The sequence below is a fragment of the Papio anubis genome, chromosome 3, assembly GCF_008728515.1.
Source record: "Papio anubis isolate 15944 chromosome 3, Panubis1.0, whole genome shotgun sequence".
In the NCBI taxonomy this organism is placed as follows: Eukaryota; Metazoa; Chordata; class Mammalia; order Primates; family Cercopithecidae; genus Papio; species Papio anubis.
In genome coordinates this window covers 4,231,327-4,257,638 of record NC_044978.1, presented here as the reverse complement: position 1 = coordinate 4,257,638, position 26,312 = coordinate 4,231,327, and the positions used below count along the sequence as shown (strand labels likewise).

General features: G+C 42.6%; 1 protein-coding gene across 50 annotated transcripts in view; it reads right to left on the bottom strand.

Annotated features, from left to right (window-relative positions):
• Nucleotides 1-18,206: 18,206 nt before the first annotated feature.
• SORBS2 (sorbin and SH3 domain containing 2) overlaps nt 18,207-26,312 on the bottom strand; it is a 371,761-nt gene continuing 363,655 nt past the window's right edge. For all 50 annotated transcript variants that reach the window (XM_021938999.2, XM_021939004.2, XM_017959270.3 and 47 more), the window contains 2 exons: nt 22,493-22,599; nt 18,207-20,356 (listed from right to left, as the gene is read on the bottom strand). In XM_021938999.2, coding sequence (XP_021794691.2) covers nt 20,295-20,356; nt 22,493-22,599 — 169 coding nt within the window. In that variant the 3' untranslated portion in view covers nt 18,207-20,294. The remainder of the gene's footprint in view (nt 20,357-22,492; nt 22,600-26,312) is intronic.

Genomic DNA, 26,312 nt, shown 5'->3' with positions numbered 1-26,312 from the left:
TTTTTTTTTTTTTTTTTTAGAGGGGGTGGGGGTGGTTTTACTTTTTCACAGTGGTTGCTAAGAAAGAATCTTCTGTTTATAGGCTCCTAACAAATAGTGACAGCTGAAAGACAAATATGGTGCTGTGTTTGCAGGACGATGGAAGGGGGCCAGCAACCCGCAGCCTCCAGGCACACACACTCACAAGGAGGCCTTTGAGAGTGCTGCCTGGCATTGTGCGTCCACAGATTGCTTGAAATAATTTAAAAAGGTGTTTGCCTCATACTTTCAATGACAATTTATTTCCAGAGATCCACCAGCATTGTACAAATTGATAGGATTGTCAAGTTTTTTGTTTTTGTTTTTTTTTTTTGTTTTTGAATCTCAAGGCTTTTGCTTAACAGTGGCTAAAACGCAGAAAGATTTGAATCTATTTTCACAACAGGATTCTTTGACCTTTGGGTCAGACGCTGGAGTGTCACAAACCAAGAAGCCAGGGGTAGGTTCGTTCACGTTCACCTTTCTTTCTTTGGGAGAATTTCCTCCATGCTAGTGTTGTCCCAGAGCAGGATGGTGGTGAATGAGCTGCAGTTTAGAAAACATTATGCTAAGAAAAGAGAAAGTGATGGTGTCTTTCTAAGGCCAGCATATAAATGGACATTTGGGTTCTTTGTTTCGTAATTTCAGTCTGAAGGAAATGGTTACCTGGGGTAACATAGAAGACCCTGAAATGATAACTACTGAAAAGGAGGCTCCAGTGGAGGTGGGCTGAGCATGTCGCCCTCGGCCAAGGATCACAGCACAAGGTCAAAGTAGCAGTGGGTGATGCCGTGCTGATGACGAGGGTGACACACAGACAGCCCAGTGGGCTCCAGGCACTCATAAGCACCTTTACGCTCATATCAATACTCAACACAGCACTGGTGGGTAGGCATTGCTATGATCACGATTTACAAGGAAACGAATGGCAGAAATATCTTGTCCAAAATACACAGTACATGGTAAAGCTGTGGTTTGAATCCAGGTGGTTTGGGTCAGACCTGGTACTTAAAGCTTAGCACTATGCTCCCTCTCTTGGGATCCCAGTGCTTCTCAAAGTCTGAGATTTTGTTCTCTATTTCTTTTTTTCTTCTTCTTCTTCTTCTTCTTTTTGAGATGGAGTCTCGCTCTGTCACCCAAGCTTGAGTACAGTGGTGCGATCTCGGCTCACTGCAACCTCTACCTCCCAGGTTCAAGTGATTCTCCGGCCTCAGCCTCCCAAGTAGCTGTGATTACAGGCAGGTGCCACCACATCCGGCTAATTTTTGCATTTTTAGTAGAGATGGGGTTTTGCCATGTTGGCCAGGCTGGTCTTGAAGTCCTGACTTCAGGTGATCCACTTGCCTTGGCCTCCCAAAGTGCTAGGATTACAGGCGTGAGTCATTGGGCCTGGCTTTGTTCTCTATTTATCAACAGCACCTCGACTTTTGGGCAGACTGCCTGTCCCGAAAAGGGTTTTTCACTAACTTAGTAGGAGAGAATGCCTTTCCTGCCTCTTTTCTCCTAACCCTTCTCCGAAAAATGTCTTTGTGTGTAGAATCCCGGGATGACTGGAGGAAACACATGGAACTTCGATGTGAAAAGGACATTAAAAGATTTAGTGTCAATTTTTTCAACACAACACACAGCACGGAATCTGAACTTCCCCAATTCATCGTCACCATTCTGAATTTTCTTTTTTAACCCAGAAGAGTTAGATTAGTCGTTTGGTTTGGGTTCTATGTCAGAAACCATTTGCAGACAAATGGCGAGGCAGGGCTCAGACAGTCCTCGGAGGGGACTTTTGTGAGATTTTGATTCTGCTGGAGAGCTGAGACGTGCATTTGTCCACAGGAAACTGAAGAAGCAGGGTCGCCGTTGCCTTCAAAATGAAATTCATACGCGGTGTTGGCCAGGCTCCTCTTTGCCTTCTTATTCTCCAACAGGTGATTTTGCAAATGTGATTCTCTCTGTAATTCCTTCCTGCTCTTCTTCCTCTAGAAACTTCTAGTATAAATTTTCTCTTTTCCCAACTCAGAGATACTTTATATTCTCATTCAGAAACAAACTGGAAGAGTTAAATACTGAGAAAAACATACAAGTTTCTACAAACAAGAGACTATCCTGCGCTGTTTGAGGCTGAGTGGAGATGTACTGTTCTTCTTATACTCACCTCTGTCATATGATTATTTCATAAAATGCACATGGTGTTACTTTAAAATAGAAATCTAATTAGACAGAACAAAACTTCAACTAATTTTAATATTTATTGAGCATAAGATGTACACGGCACGGATCTGAGGGTAGCCTTGGGAAGCCCCCACCTGGGCAGTGGGAGAGAGGTGGGATTGATAACATAGGAGAGATGAGATGCATGCAGGGGCTGGAATACAAGCCAACAAATGCTCTGTGTAGCAGCAAGATGATCTTCTTACTAGAGCACAGAGGAAGCAGTAGGGGGAAGCGGTGGACACATCGGCAAAGAGTTCAATATTTCAGCTGAATTTTGAAGGATCCATTCACTTCTATGCTAGCGACCATGACAGGTGCAGAGCATACGGTGGGGGAAAAAGGCCCAGGCTCACCCCCAGAGCAGACACAGAGCTGCTGAGAGGACCATGAGCTGGCCGAGGCCTGAGCTGGCAGGAGGAGACTGCCGTGGGCAGTGATCTTCATGGCTGGAGGCACAGTTGAGCTCGAGTGTTGGCAGCAGGAGGAGCCATCGTTTGCCAAGAGTCCAGTCAAGACGAGTCGTCCTTGAGGGGCACTGGCCCAGAGACCAGGGTCGTCAGGCCACACCCTGCAGGGGCCAGCATGGAAGGCAGCCCACACTCCCACCACTGCCAGGAGGACTCCCCCGGTTTCCCCTATCCCCAGACCATCTTGGGAAGGAAGAAGGAAGGGGAGAACTCATCTGTTAGCGAGTGTACTTGGAGCTTGATGAGTGTTTACCAAAATTAAATTGTCTTAAACTGGAAAAATCTGAGATAATATTGATTACTGAATTTCAGTGAAAGTAAAATTTTACTGCCACCACCCAGTGGGGAGTTCACAGGGACAATTGAGCAGGTTCCATAGTGTATGATTCTATTTGTATGAAATATCTAAAGCAGGCAAATCCACAGAGACAGAAAGTTGATTAGTGGTTGCCAGGGGCTGGGTGAAGGAGGAGGACAGTAACTGCTAATGGGCACAGGGCTTTTTTTTTTTTTTGGTGATAAAAATGTTCTAGAATTAGATAATGGTGATGACTGCACAACTTTGCAAATATACTAAAAACCACTCAGTTGTACACGTTATAGGGGTATGGTCTGTGAATTGTATCTCAGTAAACAAATGCAAAAAGATTAGATTGGTTCAACAAAACAAGGAAGCTACAATTTTTTTCATGCATTTGAGTAGCAGTATGAGTAAAGTCTCATACTGCTAGCTGATAATCATTAATGATTAATGATAATCATTAATAAAACATTGATTTTCCAAATATCTTAATCTGATACCTTGTTGGATAATAGTCTATACCTAGCTTTACATTATTTCTACTAAAATAAACTTCAGACAGAACTCAACTGGTAATCAATTCAACTCAAGTAGCACTTGAAGCAAAAAAGTACTTATAGACAACTATGGAAGTATAAAGCAACGCACAAAGTGTGCAAACCCAATGTGAGGTGACACACGGCCATCCGGGTGCTTTCAGTTAAGTCAGTACTTTGCCTTTTTATTTCTTTCATGCTTTGAAGATAAGAAATGAAAAACTATGTTTTGTAACTCAGAGTGCTTGTTACAAACACACACATTGTACTTCGTACTGCCATTAAAATTTGTATTCAGTACAAATTTTTGAATTTTGAAAATTTTCTTTCTTTACTTTCAGGTCTATTAATATTGTTATAACAGTAAACTTGTAAGCGGAAAATATATTACTGTTACTCTGTTTTAAGAACAAGACTAAATGTGAGCCGTTTCTTTTACTGTTTCTATCATTCCTGCAGTTGGCCTGGCTGGAAACCTTGTAGTCACCACCGACTCCACCACTTCCTTCAATCCCTAAAACCAACCAGTGGCCAAGTCTTGCTGATTTTATTTTTGTAACGTCTGTCACGTGTATTCTTGCTCCTACAGCCCTGATCTGGTCGATCGCTTCTCCGCACCCGGACTAGGATCACCTCTGGCTCTTGGCTTCCATCTTGCTCCTTTGGAATCCTCCAGAACCATCTTCCGAAAGCTTCCTGCTGCCCAGGTCACCTCCCGCATGCTCTCCCACTGCGTGTCACTCGATCGAACCATTGTTTCCTTCTGCACCAAAGTTTATTTTCTTTACAGAGCTATGTCATTTCCAATACGTCTTTCTTTTCATAATTCTATCTTGTTTTTGTCAACTAGAGAGTTTATGATTTTAAAATCCTTTTTAGAAGAATCGTCCTTTTTTTTGAAGCTTCTTGATCATTTACTGCTCACGTTCCCTGTAGAGTGGTTATCTCTGTTAGCTGCCTGAAATCCTTTCCGGAACAAGATGGCGTTTGGTGTCTTGATTATTGATCTTGGTGTCCTGTAAGTTTCACGCCCAGGGCAGGAAGCTGGGGTGCATCAGAACTGCTGCTCTCTGAAGAAAGTTGAATACTTAGAGAAATGTCATATATTACAAATAAAAATCCACAAGGTATTTTAATTCTTATCTCTCGATTTTTTTTCTGTATTTTGCACTCTGGTTTCTTTTAATTCTCTTCTTTCTTTCAGCATCCTCCAAGTCTTTGTTCAAAGCCTTCTCCCTTTCTTGATGTCTCTCTGTTTTAGTTAGGTATACATTTCGGCTGCCTCTTTTTCTTATATAATTTTATAATGAAGACAAGGTCTTAGGATAATTTTATTTTGCTTTTTTTTTTTTTTTTTTTTTTTTTTTTAGAGAAAGTGTCTTGCTCTGTCTTTCAGGCTGGAGGGCAGTGGTGCAACCATAGCTCACTGTAACCTCAACTCCTGGGCTCAAGCACCTCAGCCTCTTGTCAGCTGGGACTACAGACATGTGCCACCCGCCTAATTTTTTATTTTTATTTTTTTTGTAGAGATGGGGCCTCGACATGTTGCCCAGACTGGTCTCGGACTCTTAGGCTCAAAGGATCCTACTGCCTCTGCCTCCCAAAGACCTGGGATTATAAGCATGAGCCACGCGGCTCTTTGTTTTGCTTTCATGAGTCGAAAACATTGGTCTCTTCTCCCTTAGCATTCATCTAAGTATATATTTTATAGGAGAAAGGCCAAGGGGAAGACCAGGGTGATGTTCAATATTAATACACTGCGTTTCAGAAAAGGAATGACATAAGCTCTTGTCTTGTGAAGTAATCCCTAGAACCGTTTATCAAATTAATCACTGAGCATAAGGGGCTCTGTTCAGAGAGGTGTTTTCATAAAGCCGAGGAGACCCTGCATACCTGGCTGGAGAGGGAGGAAGGGATTGAGGACAGAGTGGAAGTAAGGAAAGGCCCGGCCAGCTTCTAGTCCTGGGAATGGCAGGAAGATGGAGAAGGAGAGGAAGGGCGCAGAGTGAGGTTCCTTTTGACTTCCTCTCTGGACGCCGTGCTTCAGAGTTATTCCAAGAGCAGTCTACACCTCAGGCATATCACAGCGAGCTGGGCAGCCTGTGTGGTCAGGCAGAAGGAGGGTTCTGGGGCTCAGCTTTGCAGGGTGCCCTCGACCTTTACAGGATAGGGATGCAGAGTTGAGAAGCGAAGGATCGACAGCGTGCACAGAGTGGCGAGGGGAGCTGACCGCACAGCAGAGCCTGGGTGCCAGGCTGGGCCAGAGGCTGGAGGAAGGGCATGGCAGATATTCTGGAGTTTGTAGCCTGTGGGAGCTGACATGAGGCTGAGTCAGCAGGAAGTGATAATCCTGCCCAGACCCAAAGAGATCAGATTACCAGCGACACCAGCCTCAGGTTTCAGCCTTGAACGCCAGGAAATACCCAGGGAACAGGGTACACAGCCCTGGAGACCAGAAGAGGTAAAGGACGTCGTGCACAAGAGCCCAGGTTTTCCCACCACCATAAGATGTTAACTGCTCCCACTCACCCGGGGACTATCTTGGGAAGGAAGCGGAGGAGGGGAGACTATTCGGAGAGACCAAGCATTTTTATCCTGATGAGTGATTTTTTCCTAATAGACTGCTTCCATCTTTGGAACGGATTACACTAAAAACGATTAGACTTTTGGTTAATTTTATCTCTCTATATAAATGTCAGTTATGTATAATATATCTGCACACATATGCTATATATTTATATTTGTCATATATAGAAGAAATTGCATACTTTAGACTGATATATGTGTAAATTATTTAATTTCACTACAACATTTTTGTTATATTAAAAGAAATACATCTTAGTTGTAAAATGCTTGAAAAATAAAAGTATCCATAAATCACTGAAGATATGACCACAGTCAACATTTTTGTGAATAATTTTCAAGTCTTATACCAGTGTATTTGTATTTATTAAGTAGAACCTTAAGAAATTCCTGAGATTTTACTGTTTCTGACTTATAAAATGAGAGATTTCATACAGTCAACCTAATACATCTGGTCTAGGGGCACACAACATGCACACATGTACACATACGTGTACACCTATGTTCTAGGTGCATATGTATAGCTGTAAAAATGGATATTCTTCCTTTCAAAAATGAGATTATACTGTCTTATAACTTTTTTTAAAATTTAGCAATGTGTTGTGAACATCTTTATATATCATTAAATATTTTTCCATGAGGTCCTTTTTAAGTGATTACATGGTATTTCACAGTAAAAAGTGCCATAATGTGTTTATTAGATAAATAATAGCTAAATGCCTGTTAGATATTTAGATTTTTAATAATTATTTAATGTTATAAATAACATGGTAATACATAAACTTACAGCTAAATATTTGAACACATTGAGAATTATTCGTGTCTTGGGGATTTGGTGTACAGATTATTTTGTCACACAGGTAATAAGCATACACCATATGTAATTTCTTGTATTTATCAATTTACATTCTCTTAACACGATACAGAGACGAATCTTCAACTGGCTGCCAACTTGCTAGGTGAAAAACTGTAGCTGATTTTACTTTTGGTTCCTGGGTTTGAATAATTATTCATGTACTTAATAGTTCTGTTTTCTTCATCTTTGTCTTTTTTTTTTTTTTTCTTTTTTTAATGATCTCTTCATGACCTTTGTTTTGTGCTGGGCTCCATATTGAACCTGCCTATATGGGAAGCTGAGCTCACAGTCTGGCCCCTCGTCACGAATTCTCATGCGGATTTCTAGCCTCAAAACCTTCTGTTTCTTTGAAATCCATATTTGATTTGTCATTCAGTCTGCTGCTGTTTTTACTGAACTATTGTTTCATGGACAGTTGAGAAATGGAAGGACCTTGATGGTTAGTTGATGTCCTTCATTTCACCAACAAGGATATTGACATGGGGCCATGGTAGTAACTTTCTCAGGGTCACGGGTCATGTGAAGGTGTAGTGCTGGGCTCTGGGCTCCTGGTCTGGTTGTGTATCCGTCACCCCTCGTCCTGGGAGGGTTCCTGAGGCTAGGTCTCTGGAATAAATGCTGGCTGGTCGTGCTTTACCCAAGTTTTCTGCTCTGTTGCTTTTCTGTTTCTGACTTCTGTGTGTGTGGTGTTTTTTTTTTTTTTTGACAGAGTCTTGCTCTCTCGCCAGGCTGGAGTGCAGTGGTGCCATCTCGGCTCACTGTAACCTCCGACTCCGTGGTTCAAGCGATTCTCCTGCCTCAGCCTCCCAACTAGCTGGGATTAAACGCGCCTGCCACCACGCCCAGCTAATTTTTGTATTTTTTGTAGAGATGGGGTATCACCGTGTTGGCCAGGATGGTCTTGATCTCCTGACCTCATGGTTCACCTGCCTCGACCTCCCAAAGTGTTGGGATTACAGGCATGAGCCACCGTGCCCGGTACTAACTGTGTTTTTATGTCACTTCCTTCTTAAGAACTGATGAACTTACTGTAAACAATTCTAATATCTGTTTTATGTAATATCTGCTTTAGAAATCGCTCATTGATTTTAAACATATTTGTAAATGCCACATTCTGACTGTCTTCATCAAACATCTAGCTGAGAAAACTTGGCAGTGCAGCCAAGAGGATCTCACACATGTACTCACATGCTTGATGCTAGTGAGAATCAGCTTAAAGGGGACTTCTGAAGGCCAAGAGGGCCAGGGAACTAGCCTTTTAGAGCCAACCACGTGCTGGACTGTTTGTATATTTTATCATATTTACTCCTCAGATAAATATTATGTGATATTCTTTTATTACATCATTTTACAAGCTGACCAACGTCACCAGTACAGGCCCACTTCTTAGGAACCTAACTGAGTCTGAGTTTGGAAAATACGCTTTTCATACCATTTACAGGAGCTGCATTAGCAAAGCAAGGCGTTCACTCTCTGATCCTTTTTCTTTTTGTACGCTCTGACTGCCAGAACAATCTTCAAATAACATGTCATTATCAGCAGCCAAAAAGGAAGTTTGGACCCTTTTGGATTTGAAGTTTGCACAGCGGTCCTTGTTATTGCTTTCAGTCTTTTCTCACTGGGAAAAAATGGCTCCCGAAGTAAGAAGGTTCTTCGTGACCCCATTTAGAAAATTGGTCATCTCGTCTATGCATCACCAGTGTCGAGAACTGTGCTGTGGTTTTTAACAGCTGTCTAGCAATTTATCTTTGATAGTGAAAGAAATACCATGGCCATTAATCCATGAGCAGATGTCTGCTAAGCTTTTTGTCATATCATCTGACAGCTGACCAAAGCTGTAAGTGTGTGTGTTCAAGGATGTCGGGTGGGTTGGGAGGCCTAGACAGCACTCAGCTCTCCGAGTTCATAAACATTTTGAGATTTCTCCATTAGCGGGGAGAAGGAGAGAAAGAGTGAGGGAGAGAGAGGGAAAATAATATTTTAGAGACCTCATTATAAATACTTGGATCATATAGTATCCGTGTTTTTCTTAGGGAACAGGTCAAAGATCGACTTACTAGTTTCAACTCATTTCTGTCTGCCAGCCACCAAATTTCTTTGCTGAAGGGTTAGGGTGGAAAATGCTGGTAATTCTAAGGAGAAGCCTGAGCTATCAGGAACTCTGACAAGCCAACAACTGGTTAGTCTGTATAGGAGCAGCCTCTGAGGGACATTCTTACTGAAAAAGTGAGCAAGTCTCATGCTCCCAGTCTGGTCTGTGGTGACCTATCAGGTTCAGCATGTCTTGATGCCTGTGTGTGACTTCTTTTGTTTTAAATTAAACACACTGTATTAAGATTGAGTCACCAAGATGAGCCCAGAGGAATTATCAGAGTCATATCTTGCTGTGTCAACAGCTTTGTGTCCCAGTCCCCAGAGGGCTTTAGTTGAGATGTTAGTGGCATTCAGTCAGGAATTGTCAAGCCTGAGCGCTTTGAATGCCAAGCTTGAGCGGAATTTTGGTCTTGATATCCTGTTCTTTGTATCAAAGCTCATCTGTTAACAAAAAAAAGTGGCACTGGTTCAAATATGGACTAATGTCACTGACGAGGGGCAGAAAAAAGTGTTACTGGTTGGCATTGCATTATAGACCTAAGAAGATTAATATTTATAATCTGACAATCTAATTTTCAGACCCATTTCACTTGGTTTGATTAAAGAATTGTCGGGGAGTCATTAGAAAAGGTTTACCAGTTCCTCGCATTTTGTCTAAGGAGATTTTTCTGGGATGAGTATTATCTATAAATTCTTGTGCTTATATTTCATCATGGCCTTAACTATACTTGCACTCTGGTGAAGAACGCTGATATCTCATAATTATCTAATTAATAACTTCTGATATTATTAACATTTTTTTCTTTATAGAGACCGGATCTTGCTACATTGCCCAGGCTGGTCTTAAACTTATCAGTCCAAGGGAGCCTTCCACCTCAGTGTCTGGAGTAGCTGGGACTACAGGCACCACCACCACACTTGGCTTCATTTTCCTTTAACATTTTAACATACAACATATACGACTGAGTGGCAAACACTGTTGATTGACTGTTTCAGTGTCTCCTCTGTCCCTTGTGGAAGGAAAACTAGCAGGCTGCTGACACTTCTCTGAAGCCTCAGTGCGCATTTGAGATGGCTTCTTAAAGCCAATGCTTGAGAACATATGATGAAACAAGGTGGATCAAATAGTCTGGTCTTGAGGAACCAGGAGCCAGCTAGAGAGCTCAAGAGAGTCTGATTGCCTGAGGCCTCCTCTGAGAGCTCCAGATATCCATTTCTTGTTTCTTTTTTGCCTCTTCGGCTCACTTTCCAAGTTGTGCAATTACAACTTGGAAACGTGCTGTGCCTTTCATTGAGGGTGTTGTCCCCCTGGAAGCAGCCCTTGCAAGACTATGGACCAAATGTTTGTGTCCCCTCCAATTCCTGTGTTAAATCCTGGTCCCCAAAGTGCCGCTAGTGGGACGTGGGGTCTTTGGGAGGTGATTGTGTTGTGAGAGCAGGGCCCTCATGAATGGGATTAGTGCCCTTCTGAAAGTGGTTCCAGAGAGCTCCCTTCTCTTTCTACCGTGTGAGAGCACAGAAAAAGAAGGCTCTTTTCTTTCATCTTTCTTTCTTTCTTTCCACAGGGTCTTGCTCAGTGTTGCCCAGGCTGGAGTGCTGTGGCATGATCATACCTCACTGCACCCTCTACCTCCTGGGCTCAAGCAATTCTCCTGGCTCAGCCTCCTGAGTAGCTGGAACTACAGGTATGTGCCATCATGCCTGGCTGATTTTTTTTATTTTTATTTTTATTTTTTAGTGGAGACAGGATCTCACTGTTTTTGCCTGGGCTGCTTTTGAACTCCTGAGCTCAAGTGATCCTCCGGCCTTGGCCTCCCAAAGTGCTTGGATTACAGATATGAGCTACCATAGGCAGCCGAGAAGAAGGCTTTCTCCGAGGAAGTGGGTTCTCCCCAGACATCAAATCTGCTCGTGCCTTGATCTTGGACTTCACAGCCTCCAGAATTGTGAGCAATAAATGTCTGCTGTTTATAAGTGACCTGCAGTCATGAGAGGCAGTAGGGAAAGTTAAGATCAGAGTTAGGGATCCCTCACCTTGTAGAGGGCTATTGCTACCCCTCTGACTCAGATAGAGCTTCTGCGGGAGGGTAGGTTAACGGTAGATTCCTAGTCTATCCAAGTATGTGCATAATTAACAATGAGTGCGAAGACGTTGCTAAATATGCCCTGGGAACATAGAATTTTTTCCTGCATTACTGAATATACCACTGGCTGTTTTGGCTAGGGTGCTCTATATGCGTCTGTGTGTGTGTGTAGGGGAAGGGTGTCTTTGTGAAGTTACAAGCTGAACTACTCAACAGTTATCCCCTATTATATCTTGTTTTTATGCAAATCCCAAATTGAGGATGGAGTTGGGGGAATGGGGGATTTCAGGTGTCACCCTCTGGAACAAGATAGATCCTCGGCATTGATCATCCATTAGGAATCAGGGAGCAGAGAAGTGGGTGGAAGTGAGTGTCCCTGAGAGAAGGCCTGTACTAGTCTGCATGGGCTGCCATAACCAGGTACTGCAGACTGGGGGGCTCAAACAATGGACATTTGTTTTCTTCCAGTTCTGGAGGCTAGGAGTTTGAGTTCAAGGCATCACAGGGTTGGTGTATGGGAAGCCTCTCTCTTAGGTGTAGAGGCTGCTTTCTTTGTGTCTTCACATGGTTCCATGGTCCCTCTGTACACGTCTGTGTCCTAATCACTTCTTCTTCTTTTTATTTTTGACAGAGTCTCGCTCTGTCACCCAGGCTGGAGTGCAGTGGCGCAATCTCGGCTCGCTGCAAGCTCTGCCTCCTGGGTTCGAGGGATTATCCTGCCTCAGCCTCCCAAGTAGCTGGGACTACACGCACCCGACACCAGGCCCGGCTAATTTTTTTGTATTTTTAGTAGAGACGAGGTTTCACTGCATTAGCCAGGATGGTCTTGATCTCCTGACCTCGTGATCCACCCACCTCGGCCTCCCAAAGTGCTGGGATTACAGGTGTGAGCCACCACACCCAGCCCAATCACTTCTTTTTATAAGGATTCCAGTTATATTAGATTAGGGCCCACTCAGATGACCTCATTTTACCTTAATTGCCTCTTTAAATTCCCTCTTGCAAATACATTCTGAGGTTCTGGAGTTCAGAATTCAATGTGTGAACTTACAGGAATGGGGACACAATTCAGCCCCTGACAAGGACTGACCCCTGGTTTTGTGTTTAAACTCATGGTGACTATTAGTATGGACTGGAGATGAGAATATCCCCATCTTTTCTTCACTAGGGACATGGGCATCACTTGCATTGCAGATCGTGTGGGTGATGAGGGGGCACAATGGGATGCCCCGAGCAAAGCCTGATGGCGCGGCCTCACCGAGGCTCCCACTCTGAGCCCAGGCTGGCCTCGTCATCGGTGCCCTGCAGTCTGTGTGCCTTCTGGAAGGCAATGGAATCTTTCTACCCTACCCACGTGGCCTGTGACAGCTCACTAATAACAGGGCTTGCTTTGCTTCACACACCTGGCCTTTGCTGACGACATCATCGCCTCTGAGATCATCCGGGAGGGAGTGGCCTCCCTGCTCTGGGCTGACCTGAGCCTCCGTACAGATGTTTTAACAATGACCGCAGTGCCCAGAGGCGTTCTCCAGAGATCCTTGTTTATCTCTAGGCGCTCGTCTACCTTGTACTTCAGTCCACCTCAGGGACTGTCTGACTCCTTCCTAGGTGTATTCCGGCTTTACCTCCAGAGTTTGGGAGGAGGAACTGCCTTCTACAGAGGGTCTGGATCTGACAGTCATAGGCAGAAGACGAGACCATTAGGACTGTGGCTCTTAACTTTTTAATTCTGCATTAAAAAAAAATCTTTTACAATGATTTACAAGATGATTCTCCAAAGTAGTATGAGTTACTCTAGGGCAGGGCTTCTGACCTCAACACTCTAGGCAATTTGGACTGGATAATTCTTAGTTGTGAGCTGGCCTGTGTATTGTGGGTCCAGCAGCAGCTCTGGTCTCTATGCACTAGATACCAGTAGCACCCCCCAGAAGTGCTTGTACACTGCCAGATGTCCCCTGGGGGAGTGACAAAATCACACACAGGGAAGAAGCCCTGTGCTCATACATTATAAAAATATGTTCAACTAAATTTTTTGAACTATATTTAATTTCAAAGTAAATGATCTATTCTGTCAATTTTGATTCAAAAAATTGAAACAAACCTCCAGGATGGTTTGGATGTTACATCCAACTGCAATCCACACATTCACTTCTCAGTTTAATCGCTCTCTTGCTTTAGCCATCCCTTTGCTATACAGACGCTTAAAGCCTGTGATGGCGTATAATAGGAGGAATATTATAAGTATTATTTTCTTTTCTCTCTTCATTTTACCTTTCCTTCCTCTACCAATTCCTCAGATTACAATAGATTTTCTAACCTGGTGGTAATTTTGTAATTCTTGCTTTGAGGTTTTGAGTTAATTGTATTTTCATGAATCCTGAGGATTGACTTAGACTTTTTCTCCCTCTTTTTATAGACCTCGCTAATGTCAAATTGACTTGAAAACATGATTTATTCACTTTATTTCAGAGTCCTCCTCAAGAGTAAGTGCAGATTATAAAGCAGTATGTTCAGGCCAGGCACGGTGGCTCATGCCTGTAATCCCAGCACTTTCAGAGGCCGAGGTGGGCAGATCACCTGAGATTAGGAGTTCAAGAGCAGCCTGGCCAACATGGAGAAACCCTGTCTGTACTAAAAATACAGAAATTAGCTAGGTGCAGTGGTGGGCACCTGTAATCCCAGCTACTTGGGAGGCTGAGGCAGGAGAATCACTTGAACCTGGGAGTCGGAGGTTGCAGTGAGCCGAAATCGCACCACTGCACTCCAGCCTGGGTGACAGAGCGAGACTCTGTCTAAAAAAAAAAGAAAAAGCCCAGTTTGTTCAGTACGATCCCATTTTTTACCTACACTGCCCCCTGCCCCAGCAAATCCACATGTGTAGAGAAACACTCAGGAGGATATGTTCCACACTCGAATCCATACCCTACATGGAACTCTTAGTGAACCTGTTTCTTCTTTTTGTTCATTTATAGCTTTCTAAGTTTTCCTACAATAAGCATCTATTGCTTGTGGAATTGAAAATGAAAAAAAAAATGCTTGGAAAAGTTATTCTCAAGCTCCCTGTGAAATCAGTGCAAAATTCAGCACGCGCCCCCTGGTGTTGTTAATGGTAACAAGAGTTGTATTGGAAATGGCACTTATTTTTGGAAGACACGGGGACAACTGAGTCACCCACAGTATTTTAGGGAAAAGAATGAAACAAGAAACCCCAAATGAACAGGTGAAGATTTACGAGGCAGATTTCTGTCTCGTACTGAACGTTTTTTGGGTCAAGATTCTATGCATGTGCATGAGCTCAGATGGAACTGTCCTGAGCTGCGGAGGGGCTGAATTTAGCAGTGAGCTCAGGCTCAGGTCACTTAGAGTCATCCAGCAGAAAATGGCTGGTGTATCCTGGGACTTTGTATGCTTAAGAGCTGTCCGGTAAGCACACAGCGTTCCTAGAGCACACCGGGCTCGCCTGTCCCCGCAGTGGTTCAACCCACAGACAGGCTTGTGCTCAGTCAAAACATGTCAGTCATTGAAAGTATATCCTCACTGGTTGGTGTCCTTTTAGAAACCAAATTCAGCTTTCTTCAGGGAAATAATTGGTGCTGATTGGTATACCTCTTTCTTTTCATCCTGTGCACAGTAAGATGCTGCTATTAGGCGGTGTCTGTTCATGCCAGCCCTGCTGGTGAGAATGGTGGAGAGGGAAGGAGGTGGATGGGTGCAGCTGTTCAACCCTAAGTGCACAGCTTCATCCACAATGTGTTCAGCACCAAGCTTGCATGATTTAGAAGAAAGATGACAGGCTTGGGAGATAGACACATGAGATTCTCAATCCGATTTCAATCATGCATTATGTACAGTACCTTACATGTCTGGATAAGTTATTTAATCTCACAGAGCCTCAGCTCCCTCATCTCTAAAATGGGCACAAAGCAGACTTCCTCTTAGATTGCTTGTGAGCATAAAGATACGGGATGCCTGTGAGTAACAGCCTGGCGTACAGCAGGTGTTCGCTATTTCTTTCCCTCTGGTGAGTTTCCAGGTTTGTTGCTAACAATCGGCACAGGCCAAGCATTCACAAACGTTTCCTCTAAAGGAACAGATAGTAAATACTCTAGGTTTTGTGGGCTGGGAGGCAAAATTAAGGACGTTACATTCTCACATAATAAAGAGTAAACACATTTCCACCAATTATGATTGATTTAGGAATATAATAATAAAAATAGAGCACTTTTTTTTTTTTTCTAACATAGATCTACTAATGAAAAGAAAGGAACCCTTTTCTGGGCAGATAGCATTTTACTTAACTGAGGTTCAAAGTTAAGAGTTCCCTCTCGTCAAGGGGAACTTGCCAGTGTTCATCTGTACAAACCATTCTTAATTTGCAGACCATGCAAGAGCAGGCTGTGAGCTGAATTTTGTCCACAGGCCACAGTTTGGAAATCTCTGCTATGGACTGCTTATTAATAACACCAGTCTCTGCTTGTATTCTAACTGTAATCACTAATGGTGAATAAATAATCTGAACTCATAATCGATGAATGAACTGTTAGAGAGCTACCATCTGCAGAGGGGGATGAAATAATTAAATAAGCAGGCACTTGGAAGCTGACAGAATGCTTAGTCTTAGTCTTATTTGATCAAATAATTTTTTTTTTTGAGACAGGGCCTCTCTCTGTTGCCCAGGCTGGAGTGCAATGGCATGATCTGGACTCACTGCAACCTCCGCCTCCTGGGTTCCAGCGATTCTCCTGCCTCAGCCTCCTGAGTAGCTGGGATTACAGGCACGCGCCACCATGCCCAGCTAATTTTTGTATTTTTAGTAGAGACCAGGTTCACCATATTGGTCAGGCTGGTCTCGAACTCCCCACCTCAGGTGATCTGCCTGCCTCGGCCTCCCAAAGTGCTGGGATTACAGGGGTGAGCCACCGTGCCCGGCCGTGGTCAGATAATTCTTCAGAGAATATATTTCTTTGTGGCTAAAATCTGGAAAACAGCAGAAGAAATGATCGGGCCATGCAAACTAACCATCTAGGATGAGAGACCAAGCAGTGAATGATTATGAAAAGTTACTCAAACAGGTTCTTTCTGCATTGAATCAAGTAAGAAAAGGACTTGCTTGTCTTCAGTGATGATGCAGCTAAAGGAGGGATGAAGATCTGGCATGTATGTATCAGAGGGTCCCTTCCTTCTACCCTTCCACCCACCTGGATGGACAGGTCAGATTTATCTAGCTATATGACCCTTAAACACTCAGATGGAAACAAGACCAAAAGAGTATTGTGGGGTATATCCTCACCCAAAGGGTTACATTTTAGCAGAATGCTAATATAGAGTGGGAATTATCCTATGGCATAGAAGGCACCAGAGTGGGTGTTAAGGGGAAGCAATGTGACAAGACATCTTTGATAACTGAGTTGGCAAGAGAGGAATGTTCATATTTCTGAATATTTAAGAGATAGATATGGAAAAGGGTCAAAATACATAGAGCAAGGAGGGACTAAGGTATGTGAGAAAAGATCCAAGCAGGCAAGCTGGCTCTTTCCCATTCGTGTGGCAGAAAGCGGGGCCCCATGGCCACCCATCATTTGAAATTCACTGAAAGCCTGTGGACGTTTGCAGAAGCTGCTGAGCCAATGGTGCTGAAGCTGCTTAGGGCAAAGGTTTTAAAGTTTAAGAGTGTTGAACTGGGAAAGTTCTTACAACTCCTTGTAACTAACCCCTCCTTGGAGGGGTTTTGAGGCAGAAATATTTTAAAATGCATTGTTTTAGCTGAAGGGCAATTTTTAGCCAAAGAACATTTAGCACAGGAGCTTTGGTGGTGGGTGTTGTGGGAAGTCAGGGACCCCGAACGGAGGGACCGGCTGAAGTTGTGGCAGAACATACATTGTGAAGATTTCATGAACATTTACTAGTTCCCCAAATTAATGCTTTTATAATTTCTTACACCTGTCTTTACTGCAATCTCTGAACATAAATTGTGAAGATTTCATGGACACTTATCACTTCCCCAATCCATGCCCTTGTGATTTCCTATGCCTGTCTTTACTATCTCTTAATCCCATCATCTTCATAAGCGGAGGAGGATGTATGTCACCTCAGGACCCTGTGATGATTGTGTTAACTGCACAAATTGGGTGTAGAGCATGTGTCCTTGAACAATATGAAATCTGGGCGCCTTGAATACAGAACAGGATAACAGCAATGTTCAGGGAACAAGGGAGATAACCTTAAACTCTGACTGCCAGTGAGCCGGGTGGAACAGAGCCATATTTCTCTTCTTTCAAAAGCAAATAGGAGAAATATTGCTGAATTCTTTTTCTCAGCCAAGAACATCCCTGAGAAAGAGAATGGCCCCGAGGGTAGGCCTCTGAAATGGCCGCTTTGGGGGTGGCTGTCTTTTACGGTCGAAGACGAAGGGATGAAATAAGCCCCGGTCTCCTGTAGCGCTCCCAGGCTTATTAGGATGAGGAAATTCCCGCCTAATAAATTTTGGTCAGACAGGTTGTCTGCTCTCAAACTCTGTCTCCTGATAAGATGTTATCAACAACAATGCCTGAAACTTCATTAGCAATTTTAATTTCGTCCCGTCCTGTGGTCCTGTGATCTCACCCTGTCTCCATTTGCTTTGTGATATTTTATTACCTTGTGAAGCATGTGATCTCTGTGACCTATACCCTATTCATACACTCCCTCCCCTTTTGAAAATCGCTAATAAAAACTTGCTGGTTTTATGGCTCAGGGGCATCACGAACCTGCCGACATCTGATGTCTCCCTCCAGACACCCAGCTTTAAAATTTCTCTCTTTTGTACTCTTTCTCTTTATTTCTCAGACCAGCCGATGCTTAGGGAAATAGAAAAGAACCCATGTTGAATATTGAGGTTGGGATTTCCCCCAATAGGTGGGTTTAAAAATATTTCTTCTCTGAGCTGATGCTGACACATCTTTTCTCCATTTTTGTGTTAAAAGAACACACAACAAAATGCATTTTCTCTTTAGTTTAACAAGTTGGAATAAAATACACGATTTATATAAAGATAAATGTCAAGAAGAAAAACCGAAGTATACTTCCAAGCAAAATTTATTAGATGTCTATTCAAGAAAAACACAATGACCTTTGCTTGTAAGAATTCAAAGTCAATTACCTGGAAGCCAGGTATGAATCTTTTTTTTCTTTTAAAATCAGATACAGAGAGTAGAAACAGTAATTTTTCTTAAATATGACAGGCAACAGATATTGAAGTCTTTTCTCATAAATGGCATCAAAGAGAATTATTCATTTATCAGCAAAGCTGCATGCAGTTGACTTAATTTCAAACCTGAAGCCTTTAAAATACGAAGCTGGTTGTGAACTTGACAGAAATCAAGGTAGCCTACTCAAAGATGTTGCTTTACTTTCTTCCTAATGAAATTCCCTTGTCATCAGTCAGTAGATATGTACATTTCAGTTTGGCTTCTACGATCTTTTAACTTCATAGATTTTTGCATAAATGCTATCTGACAGAATCACATTATCTAGGGGTGCTTGTGATCTGTGAGATAGGGAGAGGCTAGTCTGCTGAAAGTGTTGTCGCAGGATAAAGACCAAATTAGGAAACTCCCCTGTTTTCTCAACAACTGAACTAAATATTCTGTACAAAAAAAGAGCAAACATATGTACAAAATTCTAAAGACTACGTACATTGTGAAAAGATCAATCACTGTCCACGAAAGAAATGCCATAAAAAGTTTTATCTATAAGGTGCTCAAGATCCAAAGATGAATAGTTCTTATGCAAAGTCATAAGAAATACAAAGCTAGTTCTTGGAGTATGTGTAATTCAGGCACTGTGAACTATATTAAACCTTCCAGGTCCCAATATCATTTTGTAAATTTCTGCTTCAGGGCAGAAAATAAAACCTGAATGATTTAACATTGTTTCTAAAAAGTGCCTAATTTATTCCTAGGAAATATTTTACACACACCAGGAAAATCAGGCTCAACATATTCCTGTCCTCAAATGTAGCCAGGATTCTGAGTTCCATAGAAGAAAAATAATTATTATAGTAAAAATAATTGTATTAATCATAATCCTTGCTAAAACCAACTTTAATACTTGTGATGCTTCTGTACTCTATTTCTATAAAATAATGTGTGAGATTCTATTACATTTCCATAAAATGTACAACATCGCATATGGATTATATGTTCTCATACAATCTCAAATGTGTATGTGTACACACAGTGAAATCTTACCTACTAGTATTGCTTACAGATACTTTCAAGTGTCTATGTTAGAATAATTCTTTGCACCTCTCACTAACACTGCTTTTACTTACATTTTTTTCAGATAAATAAAACACTAAGAGCTCATTGTTCATGATGCTGATCATTACATTTTAATATAAAATAGCGATGCAACTTTACAACACAATAGTTTTTCCCTGTAGTCTAGCTCAGCCTCTTGTACTGTCATGATTATTACTGAAGGCTCTTATTCATTTACTGTTTGCACTTCTAAAAAGTGCAAAAAATTTGCAGAAAAAGACTCCTATTTGAAAACTTACATTCAATCAACAAAATCACACTCATCCAAATGAACTTTCCTCCTCTTGCTTTAAAGGTGGTAATCACTGTGCATATTACAACATGTATGTGCAGGCAAACACTAGCTAAAGTACAGTTACAGTTGTCATATTGTGTAAACCAAGACACTAGGCAAACTTGTGAAAAGAATATACACTGCCAAGCTAAGAATGTGAAAACGCAAACCACAGCATTTCCCAATAAACAATTTTCTGGTCATCTTTGGGGAGAACATTGCCTGGGGGGAGGTGTTGAAATAGCCCCCTGGAGACACTTTTTTTTTTTTGCCTCAAATATTTGACCATTTTTAAGTATCATGATTTTCTTTCCGATCCCACATTTTGACGTGTCAAAGCTTAGAGCAGGAAGTGTAGGAATCCACACTTTCACGGAGGGGGCCAGCCTGCCATGTCGCCCCCAGGCTCACAGCAGCGGCGGTTACTCTGCTGGTGGTTTGGTGGCAGGTGGAGATGGTGACGGTGCATTGGAAACCGTAAGGCATGACGACGGGAGGCCTGCAGGGTGTTTTCAGGCGTTGACGCAGGTGCGTGGCTGGCGGGTGGCCTACAGAAGGAGGGAGAGCCATTCACAGCCTCTTGACGTAGTTTCCGGGGAAAGTACCAAAGAATTTGGTTCTTCTTGAGGTCCCTGAAAACAGAAGCGAGTAATGAAAGGCGGGTAACAACAATATCAGTTCATACACATGGGCTTGAATACTTCGCATTTACAAGGCCTCGCGAAGACAGCAAGCCCCAAGGGGTTTGGAAAAGAAGGTAGGCAACTCATGTGAAGCCCATAGGCAGACAAAATTAGCAGTTTTAGTTGGTTGCCTGATGCTGTCACTGCCCCTCCAGCAAAAATGATGCGCTGCGATCATGGCACCCTAGGCAGAAATGCTGAGCCTCCCAATCTGAAGGGAAAGAGCCTTGCTAAGGAGGTGGGCGGAGGAGCTCAGTCACCAAGGCTGCCACACCAAAGCGGGGAGCAACGGATCAAGGCGAGGCTGACAGGTGACAGGGTGAGTGGAAAATCCTAAGAGCAAAGCTTCTCAGTGACCAGCCGCCCGCACAACACAGGTGCGACATGAAGGCATCATCTACTGCAGGCTGTCACTGTCCAGTTTTATCATTTCATAGAAGATCATGCTCAGTGCCACATCCTTTATTTAAAAACAGCACTGCCAGACTCCATCAAGTAAACAATTTTTCAACAATTTACAAATCATTAAAGAAAAAAAAGGATTAAGCACTGTTTGTGTGTGGGAGTTCCATCACCGGCATGATTTCTAACATGGTGTGTTTAACTACACTCACAAATGGCTATCATCATTATGGTCACCTCTGGTTTCTGGTTTGGAAACTTCTTGTAAAAATTGGTGTGCTAAATTCTTCTTTAGGCAGCGCAGATGGAGCGGATAAGGGTCTCTAAAGCTTCACCTCTCTCCTATATCCTGGTGCATACTGCCTTGGTTTGAGGACTGTTTTTCTTTTTCCTTGTCTAGGCAAGCCATTTTACGTTTCTACTACCTCCTCCTCCTCCTCCTTCACCCTCCTCCTCCTCCTCTTCCTCCTCCTCCTCCTCTTCCTCCTCCTTCCCCTCCTCATCCTCCTCCTCCCCCCCTTCTTCCTCCTCCTCCTCTTCCTCTTCTTCCTCCTCTTCCTCCTCTTCCTCCTCCTTTTCCTCTTCCTCCTCCTCCTCCTGCTTCTTTTTTTTTTGAGATGGAGTTTCGCTCTTGTCGCCCAGGCTGGAGTGCAATGGCATGATCTGGGCTCACTGCAACCTCCCCCTCCCGGGTTCAAGTGATTCTCCTGCCTCAGCCTCCTGAGTGGCTGAGATTACAGGCACCCACCACCACGCCTGGCTAATTTTTGTGTTTTTGGTAGAGACGGGGTTTCGCCACGTTGGCCAGGCTGGCCTCGAACTCATGGCCTCAGGTAATCCACCTGTCTCGACCTCCCAAAGTGCTGGAATTACAGGCATGAGCCACTGTGCCAGGCCAATGACTATTTTCTAGGTTTTTCTCATGGTCTTTTAATGGAAATAAAATAAGAGGCTTGTGGCTGCACCATGGCCTCAATTCTTTCGTGATTTTGCCACGGATCGATGTCTAGAGTGAGCCCTCCTTTCCTCTCACCTTTCCTGTCTTGCATTCTCTGCCCCACAGCCTGTGTTTCCTTTTCATCTCTCTCTGTGTCCCAGTGTAAAATACTTTTGTCGACAAATGTTTTCTCAGAAGACCTCTCGTCTTTTTTTTTTTTAGGATGGGAAAAAGCAAGTTGCCTTTTACGTAGGAAGAATGGAACTTCTCTCCGCTTCCATCACAAACCAGAGCTAAGGTGAGTCACTGAATGTTCGGGCATCTACGTCAGACCTAGGAAATGGGCGAGTTGTTCACTTAATCTCACTCCCTCTGAAATTAGATTAACACTGTGGACAACTAACATTTTCCACAGCACGGAGCATTGATATTTCTCTTCTGGGGACTATTTGTTGTTGTTGTTCTCAGATCTCAATCTTTCCTGGTTTCTGCTATTTAAAGAAATTTTCTTCTCTCAGTTGACTTGGAAATAAAGCTCGCAGAAAATCACACGTAGCTGAAGTAGTGACTACTAAACTATATTAAAAATGCAATAGCCTTGGGATTACTTTGTGCATATGAATGTCTGAAAGATCAAAGGCATTACGAATTCGAAGGAAGCTTGGCTATCACAGCAAACCATGCAAGTGAGCAAAGGCAAGCAAATTACAAAATACCGCAGGTGCCTGAAGAAGAAGCGCACGTACCCACAAACCAGCCGTCATCGCACTTCTCCATCACATCGATGACATCACTTTCTCTGAGCTCCAGCTCGTCTTCGTTCCTAGGAGTATAGTTATACAGAGCCTGAAACCTTAAACAGGACAAGGGAAGGTGTTTAAAAACATGTGGACACCTTCATGACACATAGAAGATAGACAATATTCATTCTTCCTTTAACATTCCTATTCTTAACATTCTATTGGGTGGTACAAGCCTGGTAAACACGTAAATAGCATTTTGTTGGGTGGTACAAGCCTGGTAAGAGTGTAAATAGCATTCTGTTGAATGGTACAAGCCTGGTAAGCATGTAAATAGCATTCTGTTGAATGGTACAAGCCTGGTAAGCATGAAAATAGCAATATTTAGATCTTCACAGGCATTAGAACACTCTAACAACATTTTGAAACTCATGAGGAATATCCATGAAAATTGTAACATTCATAAATTGGGTTAAAATATGTTAACATTTGTAAGTCAGACCCGCATTTGAATGGTCCAGCCATCTAATGTCTATCATTCAGACATTATAGTACCAAATATAAAATAAGAGATATTTGTATTATTTAACTGTTTAGAAACAAGAATGAATCACAATTTTAGCTAGCCATAATCAGAAGCAAATAATGGGGACTTGAGAATTGAATTTTCAAAGGTTCTAAATGGAGATAGACGAAATGTCTCAGACTTGTCTTTTAAATCACTCTATGTGAATTACTATACAAAGGAAAATTATTATTTTTTTCCAAGAGGAATTCTTTAGATCAGTTTAATGTTATAGTTTGGATCAGTGTTTTCTGAGAGTTGGAAAATTTGATGTAATTAGCCTATGAAGTTGAGTAGATGTATTCTATGAGCAGTTATTACTGAGTCAATTTCAAGCAGATTATAGACATAAGTCTCTTTTTAAAATGAGTCCCAGAAAAATTGTATTTGATTTTCAAACTCTCTCTTGAAATAATTTTATATAAAAAAGAATTATTTATAGAATGCTACCACTTTCCTTTCCCTGCCTGAATTCTTTGACAGCATATACTGTGGAGAAATTGATCAATAATGAATTCAGACACTGAATTTGTGGTAAGAAAACACCATGCATTATAATAAATAGTAACATGGACTGGTGTTTTTGGAAAATGAAGGCAGAAATTACTGTAGCTGAGAAGGTCATGAAGAATTTGATAGGCAGTTAGCACGAAAACTTCTTCATAATAGTACTAAAATATTACCAGTACTGTGAGCGAGACTTTTAAAAATCAGGAATTTGTTTCTGCTGCTTTTTGTAACAGCGATGTCATTCTGCTAATGTGAGAAAATAATAACCACATTCTAGGGCATTTTCGATTTTTTCATGCCAACTTTAAAAAGTTGATAATCTTGACTACTGCTCCGGAACAAGAATGATTTATTTTTAATTACTTTATGAGTCAGAAAATAATATTTTGGTAGAACAAAACTATTCTATCATTTAAACGCAAACCTTATGTCATTAATAAGCAACAGTGACCCACTGGCTTCCCCCCAGTTCATCCACCATTTGGATTGGGGGAGCTGGATAGAGCTGATATCAGGGGGTGCCCAGCACCATCCCCTAGAAAATACTGTTTTCCCTGGCCTGGCACCAAAGCCTGAAATGTCAACATTAGAGGCTTCGTCCACTGTTAAAACTTCATCCTTCCGGTAGACCTTATAGCCACTCACATTCTTTTGAGTATGGGCTTCTGAGGCCTTTTCTTGAGGGAGGGGTTTGTGATTATGGGGAAGGGCAGAGAAAGGCAGCTAGCATCCCAGGGCAGTGGCCAAAAAGGCAGGCAGGTGTGGAACACACAAACGTCACCTGACTGGGATGTTTGCATGTGGCCAGCTTGAGTAGCGGTAGTCCATTTATTCTGTTGTTTGTGTTAAGAATTTGATTTGGAGGCTGCTCAGGTGAGCGGGTGGTATCTTTTGTGTATCTGTGTGGAAAGTTCACAGTCCCTTTTCTAGTTTCACATTTGAGAGAGACGGTCGTTCCTGGGCTGCTGTGTTGGTGGATATACACAACACTCCTCACTTTGGGGAAACTGATTCTTTTATTGAGCTTCTCAGGCTTGAATCCTGCCCAGGCTCATCTCCAACCACTTATGGAGACCGGTGACCTAAGGCTGCAAACCGCAGCTGCCAGAAAGAATCTCAAGGTCTCAGAGCTAACGCAACAAAATGGGCACGGACTCCTGCTTCATTTGTGTTCGATGAAAGCCAGCGTGTTTGTCCACGTTTATTTACCATTCTGGTTTAATTAGTCCACAAAAACAAAAACAAAACAAAAGAAAAGCCACGGAGTTTTATGGAAACGCAAACACACCTTCAGGAAATCCTCCTGCCTCTACTGGCTTTCAGAGTCAGTGCTGCACAACAGGAAATGAAGTTGAATCCAATGTGAACAAATGCTGTGCTGAAAGATGCGTTGGTGAGGTGAATGACGGTGGTGGGGTAAGGATGCCTCAAAAAGAAAGGTGTCTTTTAAACCGGAAATGCTGAGCCAGACTGGAAGCCCTCTCTAACCTGCAACGTTTTCTAGAACATACTTCACTGAAGCTCTGAATTGTAGTGACTTAACATTATGTTCCTACTGTTGTTCAAAACTTATTTTTAAATGACAGCAACTAAGCAACACCCTAAAATCCCACTAATTCAGGCTATAATCAAATATCAATTTAATAAACAATGTTTTCTAACGTACAAATCAGGACTTTGAAAATGTAACGTATCTTTCATTCACAGACACTTTAAAAGCGGTTTAATATAACATGTTGGTAATGCAATAAAACCTACACAGCGCTGGAATTTATTTTTTATAATGTGATCTTATCATCGTTTGGGTAAATAAGAGAACAAACAAAGCTTTAGAATTACAAGTCGTATTTAGTGTTTTCCAATTAAGCGATCTTTTTGTTTGTTTGTTTGTTTGAGACAGGGTCTTGCTCTGTTGCCCAGGCTGGAGTGCAGGGCCATAATCATGGGTCATTGTAGCCTTAACCTCCCTGGCTCAAGTGATCTTCCCACCTCAGCCTACTGAGCAGCTGGGACTACAGGCGCAGGCCATCACGTCTGACTAACTTTTTATTTTTATTTTTGTAGAGACGGTGTTTTGCTATGTTGTCCAGGTTGATCTTGAACTCCTGGGCTTTGGCCTTCCAAAGCACTGGGATCATAGGCATAGTGACTGCACCTAACCTTAAGTGAGATTTTAAATGATTATCACTGCTAACCTGTTCTTTCCAAAATACAGACTTTCCCGCAATAAGAACACCTTTCTGGCTGCACTCTGTGAGAGCCAGTCTCATCCGGAGATGCTTTGTGCTAAGTTTCAGGTCTGTGAGGAGCAAGGAAGGACCTGATGGTGATAAAGGAACCAGACCACATGCCAGGATCTGCCTCAGCGAGGAGGCTGTTGGTAACCTGTTCTGCTCCAGAGTGTGGGCAGTGGGTCAGGATTCCCAGTGTGTGCTCAGATACGGGGGACAAGGGTTAGGTCCATGAGTGAGCCTTCCCAGGGGTGTCGCTCTTGGCTCACAGTACACGGGCAGAGGCCAACAGGAAGTTGTTAACTCCTGAACGTCTCTCAGGGACAAAATGGGCCCGAAAAAGAAACACACAGAGAGAATCTTCAAGACAACGTGTGACACCTTCAGGCTGATTTAACTCATGTATCAGAAAGGAGAAGGAATTTGAAAGGAAAGTTTGAAAAGGCGTTTTCCTGGTGCCATGGAAGTAGTAGCATGTAACTGAGTAAGAGTGAGTGTTTTAATACTGCCATTTTCAAAT